The following is an 11,187-nucleotide window of genomic DNA, read 5'->3' on the forward strand; positions in this document are numbered from 1 at the left end:
TCAAGTTCTGTAAAAAATTGTATTCGAATTTTGGTGGGAGTTGCATCTGTACATTGCTTTTGGTAAGATGGCCATTTTTACTATGTTAATCCTACTGATCCATGATAATGGGAGATCTTTCCATTTTCTAATATCTTCTTTAATTTCTTTCTTTAAAGCTTTAGTTCACTTTTAAAATATTTGTTTGCTTTCCTAGGTGTCGTCCTTTACAGTTTCAGCCATCAAAATCTCACAAGAAAGTTTTGAAAAAAATGCTGAAATTTCTGGCTAAAGGAGAGATTTCGAAAGGCAGTTGTGAGGGTAAGATGAGATTTGGTTTGGAAACTGTTTACTGTAAACTAATGTGTCTTTCCAAGGCTTCCACTTTCACAAGTCTAACTCAGTCAGGTAGAAGAAGGAGGTCATTATAATATAATCTTAATACCATAAGACCAGTGACATGGTAACACTACTTTTTGTCTCACTAGACTCCAAAATAAGGATTTAGAAAATACATACAGGGAGAGTTTATCCTTGAAAGAAAATTGAGGGTTATTGTAAAGTTGTTATGATGCTTTTTTTTTTTTTGAATTGAAATCTATTTTATTTTTTAATTTTCATTTTAATTTATTTATTTTACATCCCGGTCGTAGCCCCCTCCTTGTACTCCTCTGGGTCCCATGCACGCTGCCTTCCTGTTTTCTCTTTTCCTCTTCTACTCTTCAGTGAAGGGGAGCCTCCCGCTCCCCTTCCCCCCACATATCAAGTTGTATCAGGACTGAGCACATCCTCTTCTCCTTGAAATGTCTTTTATTCAAATGCTTTGACAACCTATCTGACTTGATCCTAATGATATTATTGTGATGTAAATAGAGGAGCAGATGCTTAAATGAGTGTGTACAAGATTGAATAGTTACTTTGTCAGGTAAAGACCTGGTGGGACCAAGGAGAGATGACTCATCAGGCTGAAGTACTAGTTGTGCAAGCCTGACTACCTGAGGTGGATCCTGGAATCCAGGTAAAAAGCCAGAGGTAGTGTTGTGCCTTTGTATCCCAGCGTTTCGAGTGGAGATGGGAGCCGGTGATGAAAGCATTGCCCCAAGCTTGCATCGCAGGGCACAGGCTTGGTGCACACAGCACACTGCAGGGGAAAAAAAAAAAAAAGAGATCCTCATTCACAAACTAGGTAGAAGGCAATGACTGACTTCTGAAAGTTGTCTTCTGTCCTCCACATAAAGAGCATACATGACACGCACAATTAAAAATAACGCTTTTTTATATTACTAAATGGAATTTTATGAAATTGTCTCAGTTATCTGATGAATTTTAAATTATCAGTGTCTTACCTTTTCATATTTCTTTTTAAGTGTTTTAACTTTTAAACCTCTAAGCTCTCCTGTAAGTGATACCAAATATGGGGAGTATAAAAATTGGGAGTGTCATTTTCTGAGCTCTCTCTCACTACTGCCATAGGAAGCACCTAGAACTCCCTACCCAGGCTTAGCTTATTCATCCATTCCACAAGTAGGTTTTGAATGCTGGTGGGCTTTGTGGTCACTGTCTTAAGCACTGGAGAGACAGTGGACAGCTCAGCAGGTACGTTTTTTGGCTTCATGCACTGTCCTGAATAGAAAACTTAGAGTAGGCTTGACTTAGCTGGGGTCAGTAAAGAGGCCAGAAGGCTTGGTGTTAGAGGTTAAGCTAATTAAAGCCTTGGAAATAGTTTTGGTGTAGCTCTAATGGAGTATTATATGTACATAATTATAAGGATTAAATAAGTTTTGAGTTTCTTTTGGTGTCTAGAAATCACAGCCCATATATAAATTGATGATTGCTTATGTTTTCATGTGGCTTGTACATTTGGCTCTTTGTTTAACTTGCTATTGGCTTCTCAGTTGTGTCTAAAACTAATTTCATAGGGGGCCATGAGGGAGTTTTTGAAATCTTAAGTCACAGTTTCGTTTAAGTTAGACAAAATTTGCGTAGATTGCATCATTGGGAGCTTGACCACAGCTGGCACAGTGACTGGTCCATTCTCCTGATAGAGTGCCATGTCGCAGGTATAGTAGCTCCCTTGCTTTGGAAGGCGGGACTTGGACTTGATAGATACATTGCAGTAACAGTGTTACAATTACAGAATCTTAGGTATGTCACATAATACAGCTGATGATGGGTTTTCTTTTTTTTTTTATCTCCTTTGTAGATGAGCCTATGGATTCCACAATGGAGGATGCTGTTGCTGGTGACTTTGCATTGATGAACAAGTTGGATATAAAGTGTGATCTTAAAACACTCAGCAGTGACCTCAAAGGAAGCATAGAGAGTGAGGAGAAGAAAGAAAGTATAAAGAAAGAAGCATCTAAAGAATTAATTCACCCACAAGCTATAGAGGAGAAGTTGGGCTCTGGTGAACCATCACATTCAATCAAAGTTCATACTGGTCCTAAGCCAGGTAGTGTATATTTTGTATCAGTTGATAGTTACACCTAGAGACTTTGATTAGATTTCCTTCTGTTGTTTCTTTGGAAGTGTGTCAGGGTAGGGTTATTTCTTTTCTTTTCTCTTCTTTTTGTTTCTTTAAATTTGGGTTTGTGAAGGCTAGAAAGATGACTCAGAGGTTAAGAGCACTGGCTGCTCTTCCAGAGGTCCTCGAGTTCAATTCCCAGCAACCATATGGTAGCTCACAACTATCTCTAATGAGATCTGGTGCCCTCTTCTGGCCTGCTGTATACAAAATAAATAAATCTTAAAAAAAAAAAATTGGATTTGCAAGATAGGTTTTCTCTGTAGCCTTGGCTGTCCTGGAACTGACTCTATAGACCAGGCTGGCCTTGAATCAGAGACCAGCCTGCTTCTGCCTCTCGAGTGCTGGAATTAAAGGCATGCTCTGCCACACCTGGCTTTGGGGAAAATATTAATCACATTAGTTAATTATTTATTTGAGGACAGGTAAAATTGCTTTAGGGCTGGTTACAGGAAATATGCAGTGCCTGGGTGCCTCTTTTTTTTTTTTTTTTTTTTATTTCTTTAGAACAGTATTTTTTTTTTTTTTTTTTGGCTTTTTTAAGAGAGGGTTTCTCTGTGTAGCCTTGGGTGTTCTAGAGTGAGTGGTGCCTAAATGAATGGTTTATTGCTTATTTCCTGCTTGGGATTTTCTGTGGAGATACTCTCACATACTTACTTCATAAAATTTCAAAGGCAGCATAAATTCTTGATTCTTTTAATTACCATTTTTCATATTAACATGTAAAATTGACCAGTTAGACTTGATATCATGAACTCATGAAATGTATTTTCCTTGTTGCCTTGCACTGCTTTTGCAACAGCTCTTAAAAATTGACATCTGCATCCTTTGACACAGTCTTTGTAGTCTGAAAGCTTCCTTACTCTGATATGAAGATCCTGAGTCATCTTGTTCCTGCCCTTCGTCAGTTTGCTCTTGTCCTCTTGCCCAGAAAGCTGGAGATTGTAAACTAGACCTAAAGTCTATATTATTACACCTAGCTTAGTCTTTGCCCTCTAGGTCTTTTCAGGGAATAGAGTTAGGGGTCATGAGTACATAGTGACACGTCTTTGTAAATTTGTGATTGTAGTGTTTCTTTGTCTTACTGCTTAGTTTCATTTTGGTTTTACAGTTGTATTTTCTTTCTTCCACACTGAGAAACCTGGCTATTGGTTAGATTGGAACATCACATGACTATTTGTTTATCCCATAGAACATAACAGTTTTTAGGTTAATAATAACTACCTTAGGGATGGAGAGATGGCTCTATTGGTAAAGTTTTGGGATACCCAGGCCTATGTAATAGGGCAGGGATAGCAAAGTATGCCTGTAATATTCTGAGGAGGCAGAGAACACTGATTGCTATTGCTTGCTGGTCAGCTATTTTTGTTGAATCACTGAGCAGGTTCAGTGAGAAGCACTTATTAAAAAAATGTGACATGTGCTGTCCATATATTCTTGGGTATATGGCTTTCACTAACAGAGCCCTATACCTTAAAACTGCCTTTCCCTCTCCCAGCAGCTGTCAGTTGCCACTTTGTGTCCAGCTCCCTTCTCTATGTTGGGGTTCTTGCCTGGCTTGAGTTTGCTTAGGTCTTACACATGCTGTCTCATCCACTGTGAATCCACGTGTGTAGTTGCCCTGCTGTGTCTGGAAGACAGTTTTCTTCTAGCTATCCACACTCACTGACTCTTACAATGGTTCCACCTGCCTCTCCTACAATGATCCCTAAGCCTTAGAGAAGAGTGTGCACTATAGATTTCTCCTTTAGGACTAAGCATTCCACTGTCTTTTATTCTCTGTACCTTGACAGTTGTGGTTTCCTTCTCTCCCTTTTCTGAAACAAGGTCTGGCTATGTAGTCCTGACTAGAACCCACTGTGGGCTGGCCTAGAGTTAACATATCCACCTGCCTCAGCTCCTCATGTACTGGAATTAAAGGGGTGAGCCTGCACACTCAGTTTTAAAGAGCTATCAGTTAATACATGATATTTTAATTAGAACAGAATTCATTAATCTGAACTCTCTGAGCACTAATTGGAGACCCAAATATGTTAAAATGAGCAAGGATTCTTCTTAATTAAAAGAAACATCATAGCCATCATCCATCAGAGTACTTCTGGATTCAGAATGTCCCTAGAAATATAGGCCAGAGAGGAGAAGATCCTTGAAGTATTGGTGTTTACTTGCAGAAGCAGAAAAATGGGCAGATATTTAAAAGGGATAGATGAATAGATGAACAAATGAGTGCCTTTCAATAAGAGAGCTGCCGTGAGATGTTTGTGTGAATAAATTGCCTTCTTTGACTGCTCCTGTCTCTAGGATAGAACTTTAATGATCCTGCGAAACTTCAGGGTAAACTTTGGCTTACTCTATATAATCTGGAAGATTAAAAAAAAACATTTCTAGATCCAAATGACAGTGGTCTAATATTTTGACATTCTTTTTAGGTAAAGGGGCTGATTTGAGTAAGCCTCCATGTCGAAAAGCAAAGGAAATGCGGAAAGAAAGGAAAAGGTTAAAACTCATGCAGCAGAACTCAGCTGGAGCCTTTGAAGGTTTCCAGGCTCAAGGTCAGCCAGTATCTTTGTTACCAAAGGCTAAAACCAACCAGCCCAAGTCACTTGAAGATTTGATTTTTGAGTCTTTACCAGAGAATGCATCACACAAATTAGAGGTACTTGGAGGGTTTTGTGGCTGGTTATATTTTGTTTTGTGTTGGGTACTTTCTTTGAGCTAGTACTTACCAGTTGATATTTTAGTATTTAGCATGTGTGTTACAGTAAATCAACTGCTATATGAGAAAATTCTTTTAAGAGCTTTTAAAAATATTTTAGGTGACTAATAAAATTACTTAAAAGAATTCAGTTGTAGCATGTTAACGGTATTCAGGCTTTTGTGTTACTTGATTGCAATTAAGTAGTTTATAGAAACAAAAATATTGTAAATTAATTTTATTTTAGAAATTAAAATGGTAAAAGATAGTCTAGATATTAAAGGACTAGATTATAATAAGCAAATTGGTTTTATCATAATATTCCAATCTTGGTCTTAATCAAGGTAGTTAGCACCAATGTCATGTATACAAACCTGTATTAATTTATACTACTGTGTTAGTCGGTGTTACTATTGCTGTGATGAAACACCATGACGGAGAAGCAGGTCAGGGAGGAAAGGGATTAGTTGGCTATACTTCCACATCAGTGTTCATCACTGAAGGAAATCAGGACAGGAACTCAAGCAAGGTAGGAACCTGGAGGCAGGAGATAATGTAGAGGCAGTGGAGGGGTGCTGCTTACTTGCTTGCTTGCTTTCTGTGGCTTGCTCAGCCCCCATTTTTTAGAACCGAGGACCACTAGCCCATGGATGGCATCATCCACAATGGGCTGGGCCCTCCCTTACCAATCATTAATTTACAAAATGCCCTACAGCCATTTTCTCAGTTGGGGCTCCCTCCTCTCAGATAACTCTAGCTTCTGTCAAGTTGATATAAAATTAGCCAGCACAACTACCAGATTCTTTTTCATTAAGAAATCCCAGCCAGTTTAGCTAATTTTTTTTTGTGCTAAATTTGCATTTTTCACAAACTATTTCATATTGCAACAACAAACTAAGTTTTTAATATTAATCATATACGTTAAAATTATCTTCTAAAACACTAGCCATAACATTGTAAAAATGTTCTGCTTGATTTGAATTTGTAGCTTAGTATTATTCAAGGATATTAATGCTAATCTTGATGGGGCTGAAGAGATGGCTCAGTGGGGAGGAGTGAAGACCTGAGTTTGAAGCATGGCTGTGTGTGCCCTTGTCCCTAGCTCTGTGGGGTTTAGACAGGCAGCTCTCTAGAGCTTGTTGGCTAGCCAACCCACCTAGCCAACATGGTGAGCTTCTGGGTCTGTGAGAGGCATTAAGATTAGAGCAGCAGAGCTACATTCAGCTTGCCAAACAGAGGCACATGTACCCACACACCCCTGTACACGCACTGCACACACACTGACACGCAAATTTTAAAAGGTTTGCTAAATATATTTATTAGCAGACAAATTTTAACAACTTTGACTATTATAGCCACTTGTTACTTTGATAATAGGTATTGACTTTTCCTCTTTCCAGAATTGACTATACTACTTAAAATACAAAAAGGCTTTTATCCTTTGATCATAAGTAGTGTATTCAGGGAATCAACCATACCTCAAATAACAGTTGCGCAGGTATCGGCATTTACATGTTAAATATGGTAGTGCCCAGGATGTGAGTGACTTGTTTTCTGACGGGTGGCACTCTTTTTCCTTTTCCAACATGAAATGCCAGGTATGCCCTCATTGTATTGCATGTAAGTTCCTTTTGTTGCTTTTCTACTAATACATCTAACTGTTAGTAATTAATGTTAAGATAAATGTTAGCTAATCTTGTACACAGTTACCATTTTTAACTTACCCTCATTTAAGGCCCAGAAAGAAATGCCCAAGATGTTGACATTGAAAGACAAGTGTAGAGGAAACACGAGAGTCTGCATCTAACTACAGTGAAGCGCACACACTTTTGTGAGAATTTAATTTCATAGATACACAGTTGTAGGTTTAGAGTTAATGATGACTAAAGGTACCCAAAGGTATATTTATAGCTTTTGGTGTTCTGACTTTTAGTAAAATTAGAGAGTGTTTGTGTTATCAGAGCTAAGAGAAATGTGTCAGTTTACAGTAGAGATTGATGTATTTAATTTGTTAGAGGTGAGGCTTAAATTTAGAGGGGATCCTTTTTTTCTTTAAGTAGACTGTAGATTGCAGCAATAACTTTTTCTTTATTTGCTAACTTAGTTGATTTTTAATGTTAAAATATATGTTTATGCTTTAATGTTCTTGAAACGTCCTTTTTTAAATTGAGAGTTTTTGTTAGTGTATATTCTGTAGAACTGAATCAGTGAATGAATTAATGAACATTGTCTTTTAACTCCTTCTGAAGGTGAGGGTGGTGAGATCTTCTCCACCGAGTCCTCAGTTCAAAGCCACATTTCAGGAGTCTTACCAGGTCTATAAGCGTTACCAGATGGTTATTCACAAGGACCCACCTGATAAACCAACTGTGAGCCAGGTCAGCAGGCCAAGTATGAGATCTTGGTATAATTGTACTATATTTTTTTTTATATCCAGTTTGTAGCATATCTGCACAATGATAAGACTGAGTGAGTGGACATTCTGTAAATGTTAATTCACTATTGTCAGGTTAAGTGCCAGTCATACATAATTTCAAAGTGGAAAGTCACACAAGAAGTTGCCTTTATTCAAAGCTGCTATGTCTGGACACATTTATCTACAAATCGGTTATAGAGCTTCCAGTTAAATACCCATGAGAGCAAGGTGTGTTTGGCCTGGTGTGTTGTTACTCTTCATCCATGTTGGAGAGTCATCTAGGAAGAATTCATAGCAGCTCAGTTATTTCTTATTAATGGAGTACCTGCATAAAACAGAGATTGGCCAGAAAAGGAAGAATGTAGAGGTCTTTAATAGACATCCTTGTCCACTTATAATTTTATATAGCAGATGATTAAAAAAAAAAAAAAGTCCAGGAATGAGAAAAGCCTAAACCACTTCATTCAGTAGAGGTGGCAGATGTGCTCAGACCAGTTAGCACCAGTAACTAGTATGTGAAAGCACAGCTGGTGATAGGGAAGAACCAAAGTAGAAACAAATTGTCTGTCTGGCTCTTGTGAATTTAAGGTTTTCTTGAATGTTGGTAGAAAGTTGGCGCTCAGGCCTAGTGCCTCTCAGCTCCTGCTGTTTTATGACAGATTCTAGGGCTGAACTTTGGAAGCAGTTTGAGGGGATCTCCCTCTAGCCTCACCTTCAGAGCAAGGAAAACATAAGCCAATGCTATTGAACCAACTCTGCCTATTAACATGATTCTGAAGGTGAGGCTAGTCCCTGCCTCCTTTGAGGACCCAGAGTTCAAGTCATCCTTCAACCAGTCCTTTTCTTTATATGCCAAGTATCAAGTGACCATACACCAGGATTCACCTATTGAATGTGGAAAGACTGAGGTACTGTCTCTTAAACGTTTTCCCCTGTACTGATATATCTTAACTGTTAAGTAAAGCTGATGACTCTGAGTGTCTCTTAATGAGCTTTTGTGGAAAAGATTCTACCCTACTATTTTACATCTTTTAATAAAAAAATAATTGTAAATTCAAGAGGTTTTCTCGCCAGAAACCTGAATATAGCATTACTAGGGTTTTGTCCTCCAGCCTAAGTCAGCAGACATTTACTGACTACCTTAGAACGGACGGTGCAGACCTGTTGAGATTATTGTATCCAGCATTGTCTGACAAGCACTTTTGGAGGGCCTCCATTCTCCAGGCTGTGGATCTTAAATGAGTGAGAGATTGTGCAGTTGTAACAGTGAGACAGTAGTGTGTTGAAATAAAGGCACCAGCAGGTACAGAGGTGATATGACCCTGAGTCAGGCATGGGCAGATGAACAGGACTGCACCTGGACTGCAGGAGAGAAGGGTGTTCCTGGCGGTAGTTGAGACATGCTCAGCAGTGTTCAGGCTGAGCTGTGAGCTGTGCTGGAGGAACCACCACTCAGTGCAGTTTAGTCGGAGCGTTGGCCGGGTGCCAGGCGGTAGAACGAACGGGCTGTGCAGATTTAGCTAGGAGCACTAAACACCGTTATCCATTTTCAGCTGTTCTTAGCATGCTGCATTCTTATTTTTGTCTCCTCGTTCATACTTTTTGCTATTGTATGAGATTTTTCCCAAATCTTAGTCACTGTACCATTTCGTCTGTAAGTACTTTAGTGTCTTGACTTACTAAAAATGTCTGATAATGAGCTAAGACAATCTAGAAAGAATTAAAAACATGTACAGAATGCTTTAGTTACTGAGAAAAAAAAATCAACTTAGCAGGCAAAAGAAACCAAAGTTAAACTTTTTTTTTCTTGTACTAGATATTGAACCTTGTACATAATAGGCAAGCATCCTACCACTGAGCTACAATTTAGCTCTTGAAGTGATACTTTTTTAATTTTTTTTTTACTTGTACATTTAATTTATAACTAGCTTTATTCCTCTTGGGAATATCAGGTTTGTATCTTGAGCTCATTGTTTTCCAGCGGCAGTTTTCTGTACAATAGTTTAATCTCAGACTGACTCATGGTGGTAGAGATGAATGCTGTTATTTTAGGGCTCCTCCTTCTAACAGTCTTGACCTCAGCTTTGAAAAACCAACATGATTCTTTCCAGATGGCTTCAGTGAAAAAGTTACAAGATGTCCTGCCTGGTCACTTAAGGTATACTCTTTCCTAGAGCCAGCCACAGAAGAAGCTGGGGCAGTGAGGAATTGAACATACCTGGGAGGAAGAGGCTCTTTACCTTAACCACAAGTCTTGAGGAGGAGGGAGTGGTTACTAGCATGCTGGATCTTCTAAGATCCTGCCTGGTGTGAAGTCACCGTGGTGGCTGACATACGGAGGAAGTCTTTTTCAAGAATGGGAAGTGTCAGGGCAGAGCCCAGAAGGCTTGATGGATTATCTCTGTCCTTTTGTTCCTCTGATTCTTTTTAGTGCTTTCTTTCGTAATACATGATTCATTTCTTGTATGACATTTAAAATCCTTTTAAGAATTTTTAATTTAAATTTTTGATACATAGAAATATCTTAAAGGTGCCTAATATAGAACTTCTCTTGTGGATTTTACTTTATAGGGTCTACTTCAGATTTATAATAACTTTATTCCTTATAGGTACAAAAAAGTGTTACTTATGTGTAGCTCTTGTCTAGTTCCTCTTGTCTAGCCCCTTTTTGTGCCATTCTTTGTTATGAAAGTTATATTTTATGTGATTTTAAATTTATAAATATAAGATATAATTTTATATAATTATATAATTTATAGAGTTAATTTTATATAATGTCTTGGAGCTGGAGAAATGGCCCAGTGGTTAAGAATAAGTAGTCTTTCAAAGAACTTGAGTTTGTTTCCTAGCAAGCCATGTAAGGTGCTTCATTACCAAGTATAACTTTACCTACAGAGGATGCAAAAGCCTCTCTGGTCTCCTCAGGCATGCACACGTGGCAGACTTTCATGCACATGATTGAAAATAAGAAAAATAAGCCTTAAGAAATGTCTGTCTTTTATAAACTGAGAAGCGGGATAAGAATAAGTAATTATTGGAGCTGGAGAACTGGCTTATTTGATTCCCAGCACCCACGTGGCAGCTCACAAACAGCTTTACCTCTAGCCCTAGAGCGACTTGATGCTCTCTTCTGACTTCTGCAGGCTCTACATGCATGTGATGCACAGATACACTTGCAGACAAAACACCTGTAGACATAAAAATTAATACATTTTAAAGAGTATCCACAATTTGTTCTGTTAACTGTATTTTCTTCTTTTGCCTTTTATTTGTTCTTATGGATTTAAGACAGTGGTTCTCAACCTTCTTAATACTGTGACCCTTTGACACAGTTCCTCATGTTGTGGTGACTCCTAATCGAAAAATTATTTTCATTGCTATTTCATAACTGCTACTATCATGAATTGTAATGTAAATATCTGTGTTTTCCGATGGTCTTAGGTGATCCCTGTGAAAAGGTTGTTCAGTCCCAAGGGGTCATGACCACAGGCTGAGAACCAGAGTTAAGACCTCTTATAATGGTTTCACTTCCTAACTGTAATGCAGTTTTACAACCCTGACCAGTTTCGTTAC

General features: G+C 38.4%; 1 protein-coding gene across 1 annotated transcript; it reads left to right on the forward strand.

Moving 5' to 3' along the window:
* Positions 1-200: 200 nt before the first annotated feature.
* LOC129685790 (arginyl-tRNA--protein transferase 1-like) lies at positions 201-8,522 on the forward strand (the record flags this gene model as incomplete). The annotated part of the gene is made up of 5 exons (XM_055619294.1): positions 201-300; positions 2,183-2,431; positions 4,933-5,159; positions 7,448-7,576; positions 8,394-8,522. Coding segments are annotated over exons 1-5 (783 nt in total), but the record flags the coding sequence as incomplete, so codon positions are not given.
* Positions 8,523-11,187: the final 2,665 nt, after the last annotated feature.

This window comes from Psammomys obesus, unplaced genomic scaffold (genome assembly GCF_907164565.1).
Source record: "Psammomys obesus unplaced genomic scaffold, mPsaObe1.curated_primary_1811, whole genome shotgun sequence".
NCBI lineage: Eukaryota > Metazoa > Chordata > Mammalia > Rodentia > Muridae > Psammomys > Psammomys obesus.